Source organism: Panthera tigris, chromosome X, assembly GCF_018350195.1.
Source record: "Panthera tigris isolate Pti1 chromosome X, P.tigris_Pti1_mat1.1, whole genome shotgun sequence".
NCBI classification, from domain to species: Eukaryota; Metazoa; Chordata; class Mammalia; order Carnivora; family Felidae; genus Panthera; species Panthera tigris.
Window position 1 is genome coordinate 19,718,951 of NC_056677.1, and position 23,861 is coordinate 19,742,811.

At 42.1% G+C, this 23,861-nt stretch overlaps 1 protein-coding gene across 5 annotated transcripts in view; it reads right to left on the reverse strand.

Annotated features, from left to right (window-relative positions):
* ACOT9 (acyl-CoA thioesterase 9) overlaps positions 1 to 23,861 on the reverse strand; it is a 44,821-nt gene that overhangs the window by 20,675 nt on the left and 285 nt on the right. The window contains exons 2-5 of one of the 5 annotated variants that reach the window (XM_042974011.1): positions 15,347 to 15,482; positions 4,657 to 4,757; positions 2,701 to 2,727; positions 2,031 to 2,076 (exon numbers count right to left, since the gene is read on the reverse strand). In XM_042974011.1, the coding sequence (XP_042829945.1) occupies positions 2,031 to 2,076; positions 2,701 to 2,727; positions 4,657 to 4,666 (83 nt within the window). In that variant the 5' untranslated portion in view covers positions 4,667 to 4,757; positions 15,347 to 15,482. Of the gene's footprint in view, positions 1 to 2,030; positions 2,077 to 2,700; positions 2,728 to 4,656; positions 4,758 to 8,469; positions 8,621 to 11,876; positions 11,995 to 15,346; positions 15,483 to 23,861 lie in introns of those variants that run through there. The other 4 variants (XM_042974007.1, XM_042974008.1, XM_042974009.1 and 1 more) reach the window with 4 other exon arrangements.

The following is a 23,861-nucleotide window of genomic DNA, read 5'->3' on the forward strand; positions in this document are numbered from 1 at the left end:
CTCACCTTCTCTTCCTTCCCTCCATCCCCACTTGGCACTCAGTGAAATTAAAAACTTTCTGTTAAAATGTCTTGGGCTTATAAATAAAAAAGGTAATACATACTTGTAAGTGATATAAATATACTTAAACAAACCACATATTCACCCTCATCAAAAGGTGTATTCAAAAAATAGAATATTTCAAATCAAAATTAAAAATAGAGGGATGGGCACAAATACATATATGGGCTAAAGAACAAAGTGGCCACTGAATCCCATATTCCCATTTCTCACCTTGACAATTCTCACATTCTCTGTGCCCCCAACTCACTCTCTCTCTCTCTCTTTCTCTATGTCTATGTCTATGTTTATCTCTATCTCTGCCTTCGATTTCAGGAAACAGAGACAGAGGAAGAAAAATGAACTATATCTAAAAGAAGTATGAAAGGCAAAGCAAAAGGTAAAGAGGAAAAGTACATGAAAAGGAGATGGGAAGGGAAGACAAAGAAATGATTAAAGTGGAAAAGAAGAGACAGAGCGCCAAGGGGATAGGAAACTAAAATGCTGACAATGTCATTAATTAAGATAAGCTTCACTTATGAAGTAGTATTGCCAGAAAGGTTTAGCCTACCAAAAGTATAAGAGATAAAGAAACAAGTTAAACAGCACCAGGGAAATCCTGAACATAGAACGTTCTACACAACAAATGGCTTGGTCTCTTTAAAGTCAAGCTCATACAGGTGCCTGGGTGGCTCAGTCGGTTAAGCACCTGACTTTGGCTCAGGTCATGATCTTGCAGTTTGTAGCTTCAAGCCCCACAGTGGTCTCTGTGTGGACAGCTCAGAGCCTAGAGCCTGCTTCAGATTCTGTGTATCCTACTCTCTCTGCTTCTCCCCTGCTCACATTCCATGTGTATCCATCTCTCTCTCCCTCTCTCTCTCAAAAAACTAACTAAATAAATAAACATTTTTTAAAAAAAAAACTTTAAAGTCAAGCTCGTACACAAAAAACAGGAGGGAGAATAATTGTCTACTATTCTAGACTAGGAGCAACCAAAGAGTCATAACCACTAATGCAATATACAATTCTTTATTGGATCTTGATATTTTTTTAAGCTATAAAAGACATTTTGGGAACAGTTGAGAAATTCTGTACGGATGAGTAATATACTATGAGGGAATTACTGTATATTTCATCAAGTAAGAGAATATCTTGTTTGTTGGAGAGACACACGATTGCTGACTTTGTTACACAAGAGAACATATTTATTTATTGGAGATGTATGAAGTGTCATGATACCTATAATTCACTTATATGAATAAGTAAATTACAATTCAGCCAACATATGCATATTGGCAAATCTGGAAAAATGTAAGTACCAATCAAGATAGTAGAGACAGAGGTATTCATCTTTTCTACTTTTCAAAACATTGAAATTTTTCATATAAATAGCTAAAAAAGAAGTCATTAGATAATTTCTATACCAACAATAGATTACTGTATGTCTAGTGATTGCTTTTTCTTTTTATCTCATTTTAGTCTCAAAATTCTATGCACCAATAGGGATATTATCCTATTTCACAGCAGGGAAATACTGAGAGATCAGGTTAATTGTGAAGTGACAAGAAGTAATAAAGGAGCCAGGCTGCATCAAATAGAAAAACCAAGAAACTTGAGTTTTAATTCCCAAACCCTGATCCTTAATTCATTCATTCTCCCTCTGAGTTTCAGTTTCATCATATGTAAAAAAGGGATAGAAACATATGCCATAAGCATGTCACAAGTTTTGTAGAGAATCATTGAGGTAATATACTTGAATGCACTTTGAAAAATGTAGAGTACAGGTAAATGACTTTATTTTATGACAAGAATACATCAAATGATGAGTATGTTGGAATGTTGGTCTTCCCCGCAAGTAAAAAAAACCCTCTCAACCCATTTCCAAACACAGGGCTCCCTCCACGCCTACAATGAGACCATCAGCTGAGCCTAAATACAGCCTAGCATACCACTTTAAAGGTGAAAGGATGAATGAGCACAAGCGTGCTTACCTCCAGTTTGTGGAGACTCCTACTATCTCCCGCAACTTATCACGAACTGAAACAAAAATAAAGAGGTCATTCCAGGAAACAAAAATACTAGAACTGGATTATGGATATGAGTTGAAGAACTATAAAAAGCGACCCATGCACTCAAAAGCTTTAAAGATCCATTAATTTCCATTTAATGCCACAACAAACAGCTCAAGGAAGGGATCAAACCTGTGCTTCCCAAAAACGTGAAACAACTAACTGTCTCCTTAGTGAGAAAAAGAATACTCTGTGCCAATCACTGGGATTTACATACACAAACAAAACAGGGTAACTCCAATTATTCATCGGGTGGGGTAGTATCAGTGTCAGTAGGAGACCCTTTATGATGGAGATATTATGACCAAAATCCTCACCTAGCTTCTTATAGGCAGTTGGTAGAGCAGATTGATTAGTGCAGGGACTGACAGTGATACTCAAATAGGAGTCTCATTCCAACTGATCTTTCATATATTTATACTATCCTAATTGTTAGAAAAGTTTAAGCCACAAAAGTGAAGCAAAGATGTAAATCAAGGAAAAGCAAAGAACGTAATTTAATGTTAGTTAATGCCCAAAAAGTGCAAGAATGAATTAATGCAAAGAAGCTTAAGCACTTAAAGAAAAAGTCGATACTAATTACCACACACACCGTGATTCACATGTATAGGTGAACATGCTATATGGATAAAAGGAAAATAAATTAGATAAGCAGTAGAAATTCAAGACTAAAAAATAAGTCTTAGGATTTCACATGTTGATGTCATGTTTTTTTCCTAGCATTTAGATAGGACTTAAAAGTATATATTCCAGTTATGGGAAATTAACTGTAGCAATACTTCGTCCTTCAATGGCTAAGTGATCAAAACCAAATATGGTTAGATAACATGCACTTAAACTTTAATGAAAAAATAGTTGATTTTTCTATCAAATAATTGTTATACACCACAAATTTGGTACAAACTCTAATTACAACTAAATCAGAGAGAACTGCAGAATATATGGGCATACCTCATTTTATTGTATTCACTGTGCTCCATGAAAGTATGTTTTGTACAAATTGGAAGGTTGTGGCCACACTGCATCACCGCCATTTTTCCAACAGCATTTGCTCACTTCATGTCTCTGTGTCACATTTTGGTAATTCTTACAATATTTCAAACTCTTTCGTTATTATTATATTTGTTAAGGTGATCCGTGATCAGTGAGCTTTGGTGGTACTATTTAAACTGTTTTGATACGTACACTGTGTTTTTAGACATAGTCCTATTGCACATTTAATAGACTACGGTGTAGCGTAAGCCTAACTTTTAAATGCACAGGGAGGGGCGCCTGGGTGGCGCAGTCGGTTAAGCGTCCGACTTCAGCCAGGTCACGATCTCGCGGTCCGTGAGTTCGAGCCCCGCGTCAGGCTCTGGCCTGATGGCTCGGAGCCTGGAGCCTGTTTCCGATTCTGTGTCTCCCTCTCTCTCTGCCCCTCCCCCGTTCATGCTCTGTCTCTCTCTGTCCCAAAAATAAATAAAAAACGTTGAAAAAAAAATTAAAAAAAAAATAAATAAATAAATGCACAGGGAAACAAAAAAATTGATTTCACTCACTGTATTCACTTTATTGCAGGGGTCTGGAACCAAACCTGCAATATCTCCAAGGTATGCCTGTAACCACTAGTAAATGTGTCTTATTTCTGACTTTTTTCCCTCCTGAGTTCCTTGAATAAAAGAATGGACAGGAAGTATGCCAAGTAGTACACAGACTACCGACGCTCACTGACATATAATGATTATTACTAGTTTAGTCAGAGTATGAATAAAGGGGGTAGTGAGGGCCAAGAAGTAGAAATTTTAATTAAATATTTGGGACACCTGGGTGGCTCAGTCGGCTAAAGTATCCGGCTTCGGCTCAGGTCATGATTTCATGGTTCGTGAATTGGAGCTCCACAACAGGCTCTGTGCTGTCAGCACAGAGCCTGGAGCCTGCTTCAGATTCTGTGTCTCCCTCTCTCTCTGCCCCTCCCCACTCACGCTCTGCCTGCCCCTCTCTCTCTCTCTGTCAAAAATAAATAAACATAAAAAAATTTTAAAGAAATTTTAATTATATATATGTATATGCGTATGTATATACATGTGTACGTATATATATAATTTGTACCTTTTGAAGCCACAATTTTGTTCATAATGAATACTCCTAAACTGATATAGACAGCCATAGTTTGCATATCAGACTAGAAATTGAAATTAACTTCAACTGAGCATGGATTAACTGTCCCTCTAACAAAACTATAGATCAGGAGCATTTAGTTGCTGCAACTGAAGGGTCCATCTCTTATGCAACAGGTCTCTTTTTTCTCTGCTTTCCCCTTCAGTACCAACACAAAGAAAGTGGAAGCCATTTAATTAAAAGAGCTGTCTCCCAGGCTCCTAGGAACCAAAGCTCAAATTCTGAATGTGGTCTCTACCCAAAGTTATTCTGACCATCTTATAAATGAGAAGTTTATGGAAAAATCTACGTTTAGTATGTCTCATTCGCCCTAAAGTACCTATCTGTATGCCTCCCAAATAAGACAGGGTTTTTCACCACGTGGACCTAAAACACAAACACCCATGCTTGCCTTCATGCATGTGGAGGACTCTCTGTTTCTCGGGATTCTCGGATCCTTGAGTGAGTCCTCTGCCAGAAGCACGCAGCCCCTTGCCCAAGGTGGTACAAAGCCTACAAAACAAGATAAAAAACACTAGAGTAGGTTCTATGGCGTCCCGGCAACCCCCAAAACCAGCCCCTCCTCCCAAAACACTTAACCATTCCACACCCTCAGTATACACTTTCTTGTAAGGATCTGTACTTGTTTCTCCAGGGTCTATATATTTGCATATGAGGCTACTCCATAAATCATCTAACTAGAGTAAACATTTCATGAGAGAAGAGACCAACTAGCTAACAATCTACAAAATAAATAAAAGATATCAACCAGGTTTAATGGATTTATTCTTGCTTTTTTATTAGCTTCAGAAGCCCTGAATCAATTTGGTAAACAGCTGAGTAAATTAATTATGAACATTTATTTTGTTCTTTATTATCACACCATATTTCCTCAATAAATAAGCTAAATCCAATTATAAGTTAATAAACTTTGAAAACAGAATTAACCCTTTCCAGACTCAGAGTATTTATTGTGGGCAGAAATTTCCTAATCCCCAAACAAAATAAAAACGATTTACCCAAATGCACCTAACCTAGTCTGCCAAAACAAGTTGTTTAAGTTGGTTTTGGTTCACTGTTAATCTTAAGTGTTGACTCCTAACCACCATCATATCATGGATAACACATATATAATATCAGAAATTGACAAAGTAATCTGAATGCACAGCTGAAGAAGGCAAGGCACTGACAAGGTCAAGAACTCCAGATACTATTACTCATTCTAGTTCAAGTTATTAGTAAATTCTTACTACCTCATGCCGGGACAAGCAAGGACTAACTCCACTATGCCGCCCACCCCCCCACCCCCCCCCCCGCCAAAACTTTCTTCATCTGTAAAACGGGGTAATTATAGTACCTATCCTAAGGGACTGTCATAAGGATAAAGAAGTTCACATTCACACATGCACACACGAACACATCTGCAGGCAAGCTGCTCTTTTCACAATCTCAGGCTACTTCCCTTTTACATATACAGCGCTGAGGTGGAGGGAGAGGAAGAAGGGTTTAATCACTACCCAACACCTCAGTACCACAGGGTTACTGGCTTATTCCCTGATAAGACCTAGGGAGTTTTACAGCAAAATCCCTAGGCCTTTAGAAGAAACCGTCAAGAGGCCTTGGGACACTCAGGCCGTAGGACTCCATGATTAAAACTTTCCAATGAAAGGAGACCAAAGAGCCCAATCTCTTCATGGCTTGCCTAAGAAGTCACAGAAGTCACCTAAGGTGTGAAAAGAAGGGTCTTAGCTCTGTTCTGGGTCCCAAGCTTAGGGTAGGTGTCTGGGAAGAGTTTCCAGTACAGTAGCAGGCAATGCCATTCATAGGCCCTCCACCCCGGGGAAATGCCTCAATTTAGAAACTAAATGAATTCAGTGACTCTTTCCTGAGTCTGGAAAAATAAGCTACAAAGACTGCACACTAGTCAAATAACCTAATCATCTTGAACAGTCTGTATTCATTTATGAACTCTTTGCCTCACTAAACAACTAACAGAGTACCTGCTTAAGGTTCAACAGGACTCACAAGAAAGGAAAGCAGGTTTATAAGAGTTATTAGTACAAAGAAAAAGACTTCCAAACTGGGGGAGAGGAGATCAAGAAAGTCTTCCTGGGAAAAGGCACATGGCAAGATCATGGAGCTTTGTAGAAGGCCCTTCACATCATGTCCAATGTAAGCTAAAGTCAACTGTGGCCCTTCCCATAATGACTTTCACTCTGTCTAAACAGTGCTAATAAAGCTTTTATTTTTAAGTGCTATACACAAGAGAGAGACAGAGAACCTTTTTCAGCTGATAGCAAGATCCACAGGAATAGTGAGGGAGATCCAGGACCCCTAAGACAAATGACAGAGATCAGTCATTCAGAACCAGTATGGGCACACAAGGAGAGATGGCGCACCTGTAGCATGATTCCAGAAGCTGGAACAGGGGTGAGGCCCCTGCGGGCCCAGCCAGGCAGAAAGAAGCTGGAGACAGCTGGAGTGCTCAGCTGAAAAGGTTTGGGGGAGAGCCAGACTTGTCCTAGAGTCTAAGTCCCGAGGCCTTAACTGGGCAAGCTGGGAGGTGACACACAGAAAAAGGCATCCTCCTTGTCCAAGTAGCCTAATCAACCCCCCACCTCACCTTACAGGGCCTTGCTGCTCATTCAAGGTAAAGTTCAAATCAGCACCAAAAGTCCTAGGTGCTGGAAGCCAAGCTATCCCAGCCTGAGCGGCAAGGCCCGGGCTGTGGACGGATTGGTGACTGCCAGGCGGCCCACCGACAGCGAAGCTTCTTGTCCTCCCACTTTTAGGTAATTCGGCCTTAAAACTACCTGGGGTAGTGTCTGCTGGGGAATTGCCCTCGACAGGCCCTCTGGAGAAAAAACCATTAGGAAAGAAAATAAGGTTCCGCCAGAAATTGTGCGGCCTTATGTTTAGCCCTTGCCATCCCCTATGGAGACTCCTCTACTTACAGGAAGGATAGCCTCATGCCTTTGCCAGCAAAGGCAGCCAGCAAAGGAGAGACGTGGATTTGAAAGCCTCACTCCGGCAACTAAGGAGTGTATCTCTGGGCACAGGTGACTTCAACCCCTAGGCCCACCTGGCCCCCCGGGAGGCATTCCAGATGATGACTGAAACCTAGTCGGTTTCGGTACAGAATGGTTAATTAATTCCTAGGTGCACTGTCTGAGAATGTGTGAGGCAAGGGTTTCTAAGGCGTTTTTGGCCCCCTCCTGGCACCTCGGACCGAGACACCACCTTGCCTCGGTCTCATGTGGTTAGGAGGTCATGTCCCTGTAACTGTTCCACTTGAGGTGTTGAGAAATGGAGGGCCTTTCATGAGAACGGCAAAGCAAATGCTTTATAGACTATAGATAATTATAGACAAATGCAGATGCATAATGGAATAATGTAAGAAATTAATAATCAAAGGGTATGCGGGAAAATTAGGGGAAAATCGCCATGTTCTTTCTTAAAGGTTGATGACACATAGGAACATTTTCAAAATTAGGTAATGTTAAAAAACATAGACGACGTATGTTACAAGGAAATCACTCGCATATATAATGCCACGTTTGCTACAATAAATCGGCCAGTTCAACACACTGCTGTTGTCCGTGCCCATTTTTTTGTTTTTTATTTTAGTTTTGTTCTATTTTCACTTTTTCGCCCACGCCGTTCATCCTTCGGGAATCCCTGGACCTGCTGGAGCTGGACTCCGGCACCTAGGCGCACAGTCCTGACTGAGGTCCCGGCAGCCCAAGAGGTGCCCCGCAATCTCTCCCCACATTACAACACACTTAACCCGGAGTCCAAGTGGGTCAAGCACTTAACCCTAAAAGTGCTCTCCCAAGGAGGGTAAAGAGCTGTGAAGTAAGGTGGAGTGCTAAACGCCAGCTCTCTCACAAGCGGCTACCCCCAAACCACACCCGTGATGAGCAAAGAGAAAGGAATTTCAGGGAACACCCAACTTCCTCCAAGTGCCGCTTCGCTTTTAATATCAAACTCCGCTCCAGGAGTGGGGGTCGCGGTGCTTCACTCGGGGGCAGAAGGCACGCGTCCAGGCGTCGTAGCGGAAGGCGGGCGCCCCTTCCCACCCGGCCCCATTTCCCCCCCCCCCCCAAACCACTGCGTCAGTCTCGCCAGCCGGCGGCCGGTTCCTAGCGCCCGGACCCGCTAGCAGCGCGGAGGGCGGGCGCCGGCGACCCTCCCGAAAGGGCCACGCCGGACCCCTGCTACTTACCGCAGCGCCGCCCGCCTCATCTTGCCCTGAGGCCGCGCGCGCGACCAGAGACCCGGGCCACGCGAGACAGCTGGCGGAGGGAAGTCGAGAGTAAGGCGAGCGCGAGCGCGGGACCAGACCTCCTCCCCCTTCACGGCCGCACTCTCGCGGGGGCAGCCGCCCAGGGGCGGGGCCTTCCAGCCCAGAGGCGGGGCCTTGCTGGCCGGGGGCAAGGCCTCTCTGCGGAGCCGGGTGGGCTCCGAGCTCCTGCAGCCTCGCTCATTGGCCGGGAGCCTGTCTCTGAGGGGATTCCCACTGGATCGGCAGCGCCGGGCGTGTTGCTGCCCACAGGACAGGCCTATCCCCGCCATTGTTGATTAAAGGCCCCACACAGCACGGCCAGGGAGCGGCGTGGAGGCGAGGGATCCTCGGAGCTTGTGTCCGTTATCACGCTTCGCCGAAGGTCGCGCCACCTTGACCCCCACGCCTCGGATCCCAGTCTGTGGTTCTTGCGCTTAGCTGCACGTCGGAATCTTCTGGGCAGCCTTACGGAGTAGTGATCCCTGAGCCCCACCCTCTGGGGATTCCTATTTAGTTAGTCAGGGGTCCGACAGGGTCTTCAGAACGTCTAAAGGCGCCCTGAGGTGATGCTTTACATAAGCCAAGTTAGGAACCTCTGACCTAAATGGAAAAACATTTCTATTCTAATCTTAGGCTGCCCCCTAGTGTTTGAAAGTTGGAGATTTTGGCTGGCCCAGAAATATTTAAAGCCAGAGTTTTCATGATTTTACCCTACGACCTGATTCTCCATTTCATTCAAGGAATTTTTATTAAACCGTTTGCAGTGCGCCAGACGCTGTTGTAGATGCTGGGCATGCAACAAAATAGACAAAAATCCCTGCCCTTAGGGAGCTTAGCTTTGAAGGAAAATAAGTCAGCAAGTTAGCAAATAACGTAATTTCAAACGTGATAAAGCAGTCTAAAGAAACAAAACAAGGTAATGAGAGAGGATCTTTCCAAAATATACAAAAGTCTTGCATTGCCCCTGAAGGTGTTTATTTCCTAGGAGGCAAGATCCATATTGTATGCTTTTATGGTACACCATGCTTAGTAAAAATGTCGATTTTTATTAAGCTGGCTTTTCAAAAGAAAAATCACGTTATAAATTACAAATGGAACATGGTCTTTGGCTTTGTCTTTCCTCTCCACCTACCTGTCCCTTTTATCAGCCCCACATCCAGAAGACTCTCCTTTCAGCCTGCAGGGATCTCCTTCATTTTTGTTCATAGTGTCTGTACCTTTTCAGTGATAATACCTTTTGGTGTTGTTGTGATTTGTGTCACCTATACTTTTTAACACTCTACCACACCTAACATAGTACAATAAATATTTTATTGAATTGCACTATTTTGTCTTCTTTTTACTTGAACTTTCCATTAATGCAATGTCAGGCTCAGAGAGAAAAATTAAATTCAAGAGAATTTTTCAGGTTACAAACATGGTATAACAATGGATAGGGACAGCTCATGATTTTTGTGCAGTCACATCACCTTCCAGCCAGACACATTCTCATCAGCATATAAATGGTGTTGATTTGAACCAGAACAGCTGAAACCAGGGACTAGATGCCATGAAGATGCCTTCTCTTGATCTCTATCTTAGCTTTCCTTTGCACACTGGCCTCATTCATTTTTCTCTGTATAATGTCTTTCTCCACATAGCAAAAGAAATTCCTGAACTTTACATCTTATAACCATAGCCACATGGAGACTGACCCAAATTTCTGTATCCCAAGTACAAAAATTCCTGAGAAGAAAGGGGATTGAGAGGTATAAACTTCCAGTTATAAAATAAGTATGTCATGGAGATGAAAAAGCACAGCATAAGAAATATAGTCAATTCTAGTTTAAGAACTTTGTATGGTGACAGATGGTGGACTACACTTATCATGCTGAACATCTGAGTAATGTACAGGATTGCTGAATCAATACGTCATACATCTGAAACCAATATAACATTTTATGTCAGTTATACTTCAATTTAAAAAAAGGTCCTGAGAAGAGATTCACTGGCCCAAGTGGCATCAGGTACACACCGCTGAACAGGTCAACTGTGGCAGCAGGGCAAGATCATATGATTGGCCCATGTGGCTCACCAGGAATCCCCTCACTGAGACCCATGGCCAAGTGCTAGATCACAATCTACTAACATGGCTATTTCCAACAGTAACCACATAGATAAGGAAATGGAGCACTTCTTAGAAAAGGAGTACTGAGCAACCAAACCCACAGATGCCCACTACAGATATAACTTAAACAAGAAAAACATGATCCCATCACTTAACCCACTTACCTCAATTCTGACCTGACAGAACTCCTGCTAAACCCAGCCCACCCAGCATTCATTCACATGTCTACAATTTTCTCACATGGCTGATGAATAAAAATCTTAAAACAGCTTAGCAACCCTGATTTCTGTATGTGTATTGTTGTAAAGCATATATGTTGTACCAAATTCGGGGTGGCAGGAATAGAAGGCGAAGTGGTCAAAAATCAGACCAAGAAACATGCAACAGTTGTATAGTGGTGAGATCACTGTCCTTAAGTAACAGATTCTCCACCCCACCTTTTCGTTTCCTGTTGTGTCCCATTACTTCTATTTTGATTTGGTATCAGGGTAACAGATATAGTATCAAACGTATCATTAAAATAAAAGGCATTGACAGATACATAAGATATTAGTAAGGTCATTATTGCAAGTAGAAGAATAAAATCGGGTAAAAAAAACTTAAAACGTTGTCTGCTCAGGGCACCTGGGCGGCTCTGTCGGCAAAGGGACTGACTCTTGATTTCAGCTCAGATCATGATCTCACGGTTTGTGAGATCAAGCCCCATGTCAGGCTCTGTGCTGGCAGTGCAGAGCCTGCTTGGATTTCTCTCTGCCCCTTCCCCCACCAAAAATAAATAAATAAATAAACATTTAAAAAATTAAACGTCTTCTCCATCAAGTAATGAGTGAAAAGTATCTAGTAACCATCTTTCCTTGGACTATTAAACCATGTAAACTTTTAGATGACTAATTTAGGTAGAATATGTTTTTGGAAAACTATGTCATTGACTTTCCAACACTGATTCTTGCTACAATTTCAATTAGGATCCAGAAATTACTTTTTAAAAATTAGTTTAGTTCCTTATATATACATATATATATATATAGACAGAGAGAGAGAGATTACACAAAAGGATCCAAAATTGGGAGGCAGAGGAGTAAACAATGGAAAGGGGTTTCCCTCACAAACCCTAAAGAAAAACCTGGAAAGACTAGAGAGCTGTTACATGAAAGTGCTTAGTAATATACCTGCTTGTGCCAACGGAAGCAAAACTCAGGCTAGGCGATTTTGGAACAGTGATTTTTATCAATTTCCCTACCTTTCCTCAGTTCCACTTTTATGACTGCTCATCAAATCCAAGTGTTGAGGGGCGCCTGAGTGGCTCAGTCGGTTAAGTGTCCAACTTTGGCTCAGGTCATGATCTCACGGTTCGTGAGTTCGAGCCCCGTGTCGGGCTCTGGGCTGACAGCTCAGAGCCTGGAGCCTGCTTTGGATTCTGTGTCTTCCTCTGTCTGCCCCTCCACTGCTTGCACTCTGTCTCTCACACTGTCTCAAAAATAAATAAGCATTAAAAAAAAAAGTGTGGAAACTTTCTTGTCTTTAATGCTCTCCTTTTCCTCTAACAAATTTCCTCTTGCTTAATATTTGGGGCGCCTGGGGGGCTCAGTTGGTTAAGCATCTGACTCTTGATTCCAGCTCAGGTCATGATCTCACAGTTTGTGGGTTGGAGCTCCATGTCAGGCTCTGTGCTGGCAGTGCACAGCCTACTTAGGATTATCTCTCTCTCAAATAAATAAACTTTTTTTTAAATAGCAAATATTTAAAATATGTCATACTATTAGTGACATGGGATCAAAGGGCCTCCTTAGGATAGGACGTCTTCATTTCAGGGTGTCATCTTCAATAAAAGTGCCTCTTTCAATAAAAGAGGGCTTAAACAGTACAATTTCAATGGTGTCTCTCCTACCAATACCTAACCTTCTGTTCATTCTTCACCCTGTCATGCCCACCGTCTCTGCCATTTAATCCACTTGTGCCAAAAGACTCAGTTCTCTTCCATTTATTCCTCACTCTGCACCCTATTTCCCTCCATTCTCTTGCCCACCCACCTTAACCCCACCTCAGGGGCTACCATCCCAGCTGGGAAATAGAGCCTCCTGTTAGTCCTCAGGGTAGCCTGTTTCGCCGGGCCAGTGTAGAAGCTAATTCTGCTGCTCCTGGGGCAAGGAAAGGCAACAAGTACCTGTGACACAATTATAGCTGCACCGGGACACATAACCATGAAGGCAACAAAGCTGTAAACATATTTCACTCTCTTTGCAAAAGCTCATGCTTCACCATACATGCAAGCTTTCAAAACTTACTTTACAGTAAGGATTTGTACATTTCATACATGCTAAAATCATGCTGGTGATTTGAATTCATAAAACACGGTTTTGGGTATAAATTCGTATTTCGTGCTTTTTGGAGATGGGACCACACAAAAACCGGATGGTGCCAGTAGTACTGATTTACTTTATCTTTAGAAATACAGACATGACACTAGCTGGTTCATCTTTATGTGTGATATTTACAGGATTGTTAGACTGCTTCGTTCAGTTTATATAAGTAACTAGCGCATCGCACAGGTCACCACATACGGCTTCTGTTTGGCCTCATCTGTGGAGGGAAGAAAGAATTATTTTACTCCTAAAAGTCTCTTCAAAGTTGCCATTTCCTCCTCTAGGTCCTACTATTACCCACAATCCCTCACTCCCCATGTATTGCTCAGGCTGCTCTATCTCCCTCACCCTGGCCCTGGCAGTACTCGCAATACTTCCCTGAGGGGATACATAGTGACAGAGAGACAGACATAGAGATAGATAGAGATAGAGACAGAGATACAGATACAGATACAGATACAGATACAGATACAGACAGACAGATACAAAGTAGAGATAGATACACACACACACACACACACACACGCACGCACACACACTGAGAGCACTCTGCTCTAAAGTACTAGAGTAAATGCCTCCGGCCAAGGCTGCTGTTAGAGGGCATATTCGGGGTGCCCAACAGTACCGAGATTTAGTGTTGGGACCTCAGAGAAACAGTGTCGCTCACAGGAAGCTCAAATTAAAGAGTTCAGTGATCAGAGCTGCTCTGTCTCTCTCTAACTGAAGTCTGTGGCTTCCTGTCTGGGACTATAAAGGTTGAGAAACACTCTGGGTGGCAGGTGACGGAGTGGATGAGAGGGAATTAGAGAAGGGTCCTCTGTTGATGGGGCATATCCAGGAAGCTCAGAATACTGTTGAATCATTCCTGAACCAAGAGCTCCACCAAGACCAAGCTGCTTGGGGGCACTGCCTCCCCAGGCCTGCCACTGACCTGCAAATTCTCTGCATTCCAAAAAGCCAGCCCACACTGCAGAGAACCGACATTAGATTCAGTCCCCACCAACTCTTGGGCTTCCTGCCTCCTCTCTAATACTGTCACCGCCACCATTTCGTCTCCTCCCCTCGTGCCTCCTCACTTCCTCCTTCAACACCACAGACACCCATAGAGATTCACTGACATTTAAGAGACTAACAATACAGACACGAATAAGGCACAGTCCTGGACCAGGATGCAAAGTACTCCTGATACAACAAGAGTGAATTACTTCTGGACAGTTTTTCCTCACCCACGATATTAGTTTCCTATGGCTGCTATAACAAATTTACCAGAAACTTAGTGGCTTAAAACAACACAACTTTATTCTCTTACAGTTCTGAAAGTCAGAAGTCTGACACAGGTTTCACTGGGCTATTCCTGGAGGCTCTAAAAGAGAATCCATTTTCTTGTTCCTTTCAGCTTCTGGAGGCCACTTCTACCGCTTGGCCCATGGCCCCTTTCCACCCTATTTGAAGCCAGCAATAATGCACCTCTCTGTGCCTTTCTTCGAGTCACATCACCTTGTGATACTCTCTCTTCCACCTTTAATGACCCATGTGATTACACTGGGCCCACCAGGATAGTCCAAGATAATCTTCCTATCTTTTTTTAATGTTTATTTTTTTAGAGAAAGAGAGAGAGAGAGACAGGGTGTGAGTGGGGTACGGGCAGAGAGAGAGGGGGACACGGAATTTGAAGCAGGCTCCAGGCTCCTCACTGTCAGCATAGAGCCCGACGCGGGGCTCGAACCCACAAACCATGAGATCATGACCTGAGCCAAAGGTGGACGCTTAATCGAGTGAGCCACCCAGGTGCCCCAGATAATCTCCCTATCTTAATGTCAGCTGATTAGCAATTTTACTTCCATCTGCAGCCTTAATTCTTCTTTGCCATGTAACCTAAGATATTAACACATTCTGGGAAGTTGGCTGGGGACATTTTTGGGAGGACTTGATTCTGCCTATTGCACTCACGAAAAAAAAAAACCCAATATAAATATAAATAATATAAACACACACACACACACACACACACACACACACACACACACCTGAGTTCCACATACATTCCTCCCCACCGCATTGTGTAGCAGCAACCTTACATCCTCCAGCTAATTAAGGGCGATTACCCCTGCCAAGATGGTGACTCCTTGGCCACAGGAATCCAGAGCCCTGGCAGCAGCCATACTTATAGTTCAATGGGCCCCTTGCTGTGCCCATTGGCAAGGGCGTGACCCTATGTGGAACAAAACCTCAAACTCCGCAGAGCCCAGAGTTGCAGATTCAGGAAGCATAAATTCCCCCAGTAGGTCATTAGAGGTAATAGTAATTGAGGTCACTCCTGCTTCTAGCCTTTGGCTTTCAGACTTACCTATTTTCCCTAAGAGAGGCACAGAGCCATTCAGAGGCCTCTCATTCAGGGCTTGCAGCAGGCAGAATCCCAAGATTCCCACTCCCTGATATCTAGGTCTTGTATCCATGTCACTTTTCTTCAGTGTGGGCAGGACCTGTGAATACGATGGATGTCATCATATTGGGTTATGGGATGTCCCATGATTGGGTTATGGTATAAAGTGAACATAAAGGCATTTTGCAGATTTAATTAAGGTCCCAATCAGTGTGACTCTCGGTTAATCAAAAAGAAGAGTATCCTGACCTAATCAAGTTAGTCCTTAAAAGAGGAGCCCAGCCTTCCTCGGTGATAGAGAGTCTCCCACTGGCCTTTGAAGAAGCAAGATACCATGAGTTCTACATCTGCAAGAAAATGAATTCTACAACCACTTGAGCTTGGAAGAGGACCCAGAACCTCAGATGAGACCCCAGCCCTGGCTGACACCTTGAGTGCAGCCAGGCTAAGCCATGACCAAACTCTTCACCACAGAAATTTTTAGATAATAAATGTCTGCTGTGTAAGCTACCATGCTTGTGGTAATCTGTTACTCAGCAATAGAATAATTTTTTAGTGTGACCTTTTTTCCTTCACATTTTTATTTAAATTCTAGTTAGTTAACATACAGGGCTATATTGATTTCAATACAATTCAGTGGTTCAGCACTTACATACAACACCCAGAGCTCATCATAACAAGTGCCCTCCTTAACACCCATCACCCGTATAGCCACCCCTCATCCACCTCCCTCCATCAACCCTCAGTTTGTGCTCTATCGTTAAGAGTCTCTTAGGGGGCACCGGGGTGGCTCAGTCAGTGGATCGTGTCTGACTCTTGATTTCAGCTCAGGTCATGATCTCACAATTCGTGAGTTGGAGCCCCATGTCAGGCTCCACACTGACAGTGCAGAGCCTGCTTGGGATTCTCTCTCGCCCTTTCTCTCTCTACCCCTCTCTCTTTCGAAAACAAATAAACATTTAAAAAGAGAATCTCAGGGTGCCTGGGTTGTTCAGTTGGTTGAGCATCCGACTTGGCTCAGAACATGATCTCACGGTTCATGAGTTCAAGCCCTGCGACGGGCTCTGTGCTGACAGCTCAGAGCCTGGAACCTGCTTGGGATTCTGTGTCTCCCTCTCTCTCTGCCCCTCCCCCTCTCGCTCTCTGTCTCTCTCTCTCAAAAATGAATAAACACTAAAACTTTTTATTTTTTATTAAATTTTTTAATGTTTATTTATTTTTGAGAGAGAGAGACAGAGAGAGAGAGAGAGAGAGAGAGAGAACAAACTGATGATTAATAGAAGGGAGTATTGGGTTAAATACAGGATAGGGATTAAGGAGGGCACTGGTGATGAGCACCAGGTGTTGTGTGGAAGTTTTGAATCACTATATTGTACATCTGAAACTAATATTATATATATGTTAACTAACTGGAATTTAAATAAAAACTTAAAAAAATAATCAACACAGTCGGGGGTGCCTGGCTCAGTCGGTTGAACGGCTGACTTTGGCTCAGGTCATGATCTCACAGTTTGTGAGTTCGAGCCCGGCATCAGGTTCTGTGCTGACAGCTCAGAGCCTGGAGCCTGCTTCGAATTCTGTGTCTCCCTCTCTCTCTGCCCCTCCCCTGCTCATGCTCTGCGTCTCTCTCTCTCTCTCTCTCTCTCTCAAAAATAAATAAACATTAAAAAACAATTTTTTAAAGGGGAGCCTGGGTGGCTCATTTGGTTGGGCAGCCGACTTCGGCCTACGTCGTGATGTTGCCATTCCTGAGTTCAAGCCCCACATCGGCTTGTGCTGACAGCTCAGAGCCTGGAGCTTTTTTCAGTTTCTGTGACTCCCTCTCTTTCTCTGCCCCTCCCCCACTCACACTCTGCCTCTCTCTCTCTCTCTCTCTCTCTCTCTCAAAAATAAGTAAACATTAAAAAATTTTTTTAATTACAAAAAATTTTAAATACAAAATAATCAATAGAGCCAATATATTAATCTAATGCATTTATTGAGCAACTCCTATATGCCAAGTGCTGTGCTGGGTGCTAAGGCTACAAAGATCAAATAGGTAGGGTTCCTGACCTCCAGGAATTCACTGCCCAGAGAGAAAAAACATAAGTGTAATCAAATGCACTGTGATAATTGCTCCAGTGAATAATGCCCCATAAGGTCTCAGAGGAAGCAGTAAGTAATGCATTCTGCTGAAACGGAATATTGAAGGAGTTTGGGTAAGGTGACAGGATAGTGGCCTGGAAAGCCACAGAGAGGAAATGACATGTGAGAGAGTTCTTCCCTTAGAGAAAAAGACACTAAATTATTCAAATTGAATTTTCCAGTTTCATAACTAAATGCTTTATAAAAAGGCTAAGAAAGTTTTCCAAGAAATTAAAGGGGACGATGTTTATCTGTCCTCCTGACTCACATTATCACACATACCTGGCTAGTTAACATATATCATTTTAATTAAAGGCACCCATGGAAGCTGGCCAGGTCCCACTGTATCAATGGCCCTGTTGCTCACTTGCAGGCAGGAGAGTTCCCTGAGTGACCAACCCAAATCAATCTTGTGCTAGAGGCAACTAGGGCCATGTGTCCAGAACAGAAGGGAGGTACGTAAACAAGACATCCCTTTCTTGCTGCGTTCTCAGAGGACTTAGGTCCACGCCCTGGGAGAAACATGTGCCTCTCTCAGGGTAGTTCTGAGCTGAGCCCCAGCTTCCTGAAGGAGGGTCCCAGTTCACTAACATCAACTTTGCCTCTGGGTAGGCAAACCTCCAAACCATCTCCTCCACATGTCATGTTTGTTCAAGATCCACACACATATCAGGTGCCTTTGCTATGAGAGAAACTCTGCTAACTGCTGGACCCACAAAACTGAAAACAGCACTGGCTGCCACAGAGGGGCTCATGTCTGGCTTCCTGATTCATTTCACAGATGAGCAAACAGAGGCTCTGAACTTTCTGGTTTCTTTCACTGGTCTGTTCATGCTATGATGCTTTTGCTAAGTACTTTCCTTTCTCTCTCTCTCTTTTTTTAATGTGAAATTCATTGTCAAATTGGTATCCATACAACACCCAGTGCTCATCCCAACAGGTGCCCTTCTCAATACCCATCACCCCCCCCCACCCTCCCACTCCTTATCAACCTTCAGTTTATTCTCAGTTTTTAAGAGTCTCTTAAAGTTTGCATCCCTCCCTCTCTAACTTTTTTTTCCCCCTTCCCCTCCCCCATGGTCCTCTGTTAAGTTTCTCAGGATCCACATAACAGTGAAAACATATGGTATCTGTCTTTCTCTGTATGACTCATTTCACTTAGCATAACACTCTCCAGTTCCATCCACGTTGCTACAAAAGGCCAGATTTCATTCTTTCTCATTACCAAGTAGTATTCCGTTGTGTATATAAACCACAACTTCTTTCTCCATTCATCAGTTAATGGACATTTAGGCTCTTTCCGTAATTTGGCCATTGGTGAAAGTGAGTACTTTCCTCTCTTTATGGATTGGCAAAACCTAACTGAAGTCCTACTTCTTCTAAAAGGATTTCCCGACTCCTGTAGCCATCATTAACCTTTCATTGTTCTAAACTTCTATTTTACTAAGTCTGTATCTGACAATTTATCACTTAATTATACTTTGTATTCTTTCTTTGATGACTTTGAAGTGTCCATCGTGGTACTCCAATGATACAGTAAGCTTTGTAAAGGCAGGAGTCATCTTTTAAATCTCAAGTCTGGGCACATAGTTCATTCTCAAGGTCTAGTTAAGATTTATTGATTGGAAGATGGAAAGCAGCTCTTAAGGGGGTTAATCATGGAGGGAGAGGAACTCTAAGCAATGTTCACACCTTCAAAGGCTAGTTTAGTCCTAACCCAGGCTTTAAACAACCAGCTAGACTGAGCTTTCAGAATCTTCTATATGAGTATAACATAAGAACGAAAAGATCCACATTATAGATCATATTCAGAGTTCAAATTAAAGATTGGGTCCATCACACTGAAAGAAAGGATGATTTATTGTAGGAGAGAACAATGTCAACCTCAAGATAAATGTCAACCTCAAGAGCTACCCTCCCCAGGATTATAAATTTAATCAATTATCTATGCATAATCTAAACCCTTCAAGATGCTTTTTAAATTAAAAATAACTGTTTTTCTTATTACTGTAAAGGGTTATTTTCTACTCCCCCCCCCCATCCCCACCCCTATTCCTGGAGTCTGGTGCCTCCTATGAAAGCTTGATTAGCAGAAGAGGACACTTAGTAGGGAAAAAGAAAGCAACTCTTTGTAGCATTATGGTCCCTGAGAGCACAAGAACGTTGGCAGTGAGGAAGGTCTGATTTTTTTTACAGCTTATCCTCTCTAAGGGAGGACCATGATAAGGGTTTTTTTCTTCTTTTCTTCCCTCTTCTACTGATTCAAGCCCCAGGAAATCCTCAGTCTTTTTCTACCCTCCTAGCCTGTCTCATCCAGAAGGAACTGGATGACTGACACTTGCTAAGGAGAAGAAGAGGTCCAAAAGGCTGAGTTTTCCCTAAGGACTGGGAAAATACAACTCCCCTACTTTCTTGTCCTTTCTTGTGCAAGGGCCAGAGTGAACATTTTGGTCTGTGTTGCTCTGTGTCTATATTCTTTTCTCCTGTGACAGCAGAACATCCCCCATGGTATGCTAGGTTCTTCTGGAAAGGGAAGGCAAAGTAAAGCAAAGCAAAAGACCCCCATCGTGAGCAGCTTCTTTCCCACCTGCCTATAAGGGACAGAGGCTGATCACGTTTTTCTACCCTCCTTTCCGTCCCATAGTCAGCCAGAACCTGCCACATTGCAGGAAGCCATCTGGCTGTGATCTCTTTGGAAGTCCAGAGAACTCATAAGGGAGAAAAGAGTCTCACTAATAGAACCAGAAAAACCTATCCAGAGACTTAAATGTTCGATCTTATTTACTGCTGTGGCTCCTATACCTGGCACAGTGCCGGATACACTGTAATTTAATTATATAATAATATGGATTAGCAGTATGATAGCCACCCATGTATTGACTACTTATCTCGGTGCCTAACATACGCAAAATACATAATAAATATCTGTTCAACTATGAGGGAATACTAGCATGGACAGTATTATTTACTGAGCACTTATCGCTCAGCTATCTTATTTAATCCTCACAAGAACTGTAGGAGATCAGTATTCCCATTTGATAGATAAAGACATTAGGGTTGAGAGATATTAAAGATCTTTCCCCCAAAATTAAAATGGCTAGCAAATGATGACTAACAAGCATTTCCCAAATAGCAGTGAGTGGTATCTTTCTCCACCAGAGGGCGTGGTCTTGTACTCCAGACTTGCCCAGAAAAACATGATATGGGGAGATCTGGGGAAGTAGTCTCATGATTCCTGCCATGTTATAACACCAGTCACTGCTAGAATCAGGCAATTCTGCAGAGTCAGGGGAATTGACTGGGAAATGAGAACAAACTGGGAAATGAGAAATCATCTAGAAACCTAGATCACGGGGCCTCAAATCATAATCCTCAAGTTCTCCTCTCATGTGCACATTCAGCATTTATACAGGCCTTCAGCCAATATTTCTCCCTTTCTGATTAGTTTCCCCATGTGGAAAAAAGGTATTCTACAGTTATTTTTACTTTGGTAAATTATAAAGTAATGACATACGGTTCTAGCTTAATTGCTAGGTTATCATCAAATGGTCCACCAACATATGGCAAACAAAATGTCCTGAAATTTGTCATTTCAGAATCCTGTCTCTGAACGTTAATTTTCCTAAACTAGGACTCTTTTCTATCTCAAGCCAGAAATAAGGAAACTCTATTTCTACTTCTTTCCACTGTGTTTGGCAAAAATAGATTCAGAACCTATTACTATTTCACTGGATCTGAGTATGTCTCATTTATTGGCTAGATCCTTGCATACATATCATCCTTCTCCACCCCCTGGTCCTGTCCACCACGACAGCAGTAAGTGATGAAGGGACAGAAGCAAGCATGAAATTCAAAATCTGAATAATAAACGTATAAGCTGGTACTGGCCACAGGGCCCTTATTTTCTGCAACTAGGGTATACCATCCCCAGTGGCCTGTTCTCAGTATGACATTAACATAAAGATACATTAAGGTCAAAGTCAAGATTAGGAGAAAGGACATATCAGGCAAATATTTACAAAAATAAAGTTGCATTTGCTGTATTTATTTCATAAAAATGGACTTTAATTTTTTTAATGTTTATTTTTGAGAGAGAGAGACAGCAAATGGAGGAGGGGCAGAGAGCAGAAGAGACAGAGAATCCCAAGCAGGCTCTAGGCTCCAAGCTGTCAGCACACAACCCAACGCAGGGCTCAAACCCACAAACTGTGAGGTCACGACCTGAGTCTAAGTCAGATGCTTAACCAACTGAGCCACCCAGGAGCCCTGGACTTTAAATTTTTAAAACCACTAAATATAAAGAGCCACAAAAATGAAAATAGGGAAAATTCACCATGATAATATAAAAATTTGGAACTTGCTTATACCCAGTAGGATAATCTTAGTTCAAAATGGATGGATAAATGAAACACTTCCATATAACCAAAGACACTATATTTTTTAACCAAAGACACTATCAACAAAGAAAAATATCCTAGCCACAGATGTGGTACATGTCTGGAGCAAAAATAACAAAAAGGAGGGGTGAGAAGTTAGAATAATAAATTATATAAAAGGGTTACTAAAAATGAATAAGAAAAAGGTAAAGACGCCAATAAAAAATGGACAAGGTCATGAATTGGCAATTCAAGTAGAAGAAAGAATATATGGCCAAAAAACTCTGAAAAGGTCAACATCAAATGAATTAAATTCAAACCATAATAAGATACCATTTCATACCTATCAGGTAAGCAAAAACCAAAGAGTCTGAAAATATTAACTGTTGGTGAGGACAGAGAATGGCAGGCAAGAATTCTCATTCACAGATTAGTAGAAGGTATGAATTGGCATAATCACTCTGAGGAGCAATCTGGCTGTATTCCATAAAGTTGAACATGCATCAACCCTTTGACACAGCATTCCAGTCCTAGGTAAATACTCTATCATTGCTCTTGTACTCAAGGATATATACAGGAATGTGCATAAGAGCATTGTTTGAAAGGGCAGGAAAAAAAGCAACAATCTAAATGACCATCAACAGGAAATTTTTTTGAAGCTTAAATCCTGGCAGGAGGAACTTTAACCCCATTAGTTCTTAATACATCACACAAACACAGTGTTTCAAAGTCAGCACTCCTTTTTTTCAGAGATATTTAGAACCTTACAATTTAATATTTCCTTCTGGTATCCCTTTCACACAAATGAATACATTTAAACATTCCAAATGGGAGAAAGATGCACTATTGAGGTATTAACTAGAGAAAGCTATGTGGCTTTCTGCCTCCCACAGTGGCTCACAGGATTGAAATGCCTTTTTGAATTTACCATGGTTCAAGTACTGGCCCTCAGATAAGCAGGTCAAAAACACAATTTGTCATTTCACTAAAGGTGAAATATATGTCCCTAATAAGAGTCACACCAACCAAGCGACTGATCGATGAAATAAAAATACCAATTTCTTAATTCATAATGAAATGTGGGACAGTTCGAGGGCCATAATAAATCCAATTATAATCAGAAAATTGACTGATGAACGTGGAATCTGTTGCATTCAGCTAAGATACCTTCACTGGAATGTAAGCATCAGGGGGGCAGACATCTTTGTCTGGTTTTTCTACTGCTATAATTCCAGAGATAAAAACAACACCTGACACGATACAAATCTGTTAAATAAATGAATAAGGAGAGACTGATATATCCATCCCCACAATACTCAAAGATCCATCTCAAGATTCAGTTGCTGGAGTTCTTTCATTGGGGTATTCTTGTTCTAGTACAGTGCCAAGTTGAGTAGTGTAAATTTTGGCCTCTGAGATTCTTCTCTTTCTATACTTCCAGGACCAATCCCAGCAGACACCTTTAGTTGCCTACCCTACAGCCATTCCCTTCTAATTCCTTGCTAACAGAATCCGAATATCATTCTGGGACTGCAATGTGCCCGACCTCAAAGAATCACAACTCATCTTGGCCAAACATAGCACCTCTGTTTTAACAGGTAAATACAGATGTTTTAGGCTTTTCCTTTGGTGGTTTCTTACCTGACAGAGGAACGACACTAGTCCTATATTTCCATTTGTCCTAGGTGTTCTTTGTTCCTTTTTCCCTCTTTTCCTCTCTTCCCTTGGATTATTTTTTATGAATCCATTTTATCTCCTCTACTGACAAATGAGCTACACCCTTTTCATTTTTTTAGTCGTTGCTCTGAGCTTTACAATATGCATTTTAAACTTACCACAGTCTACCTTTGAATGTTACAGCATTTAACATACAACGTGAGCATCTTTTAATGATATATTTGCATCCTATCTCTGCTGTTGTGTTCATAAATTCTATATCGATAATTATTATAAATCCTCTAATATACTGTTATTATTCT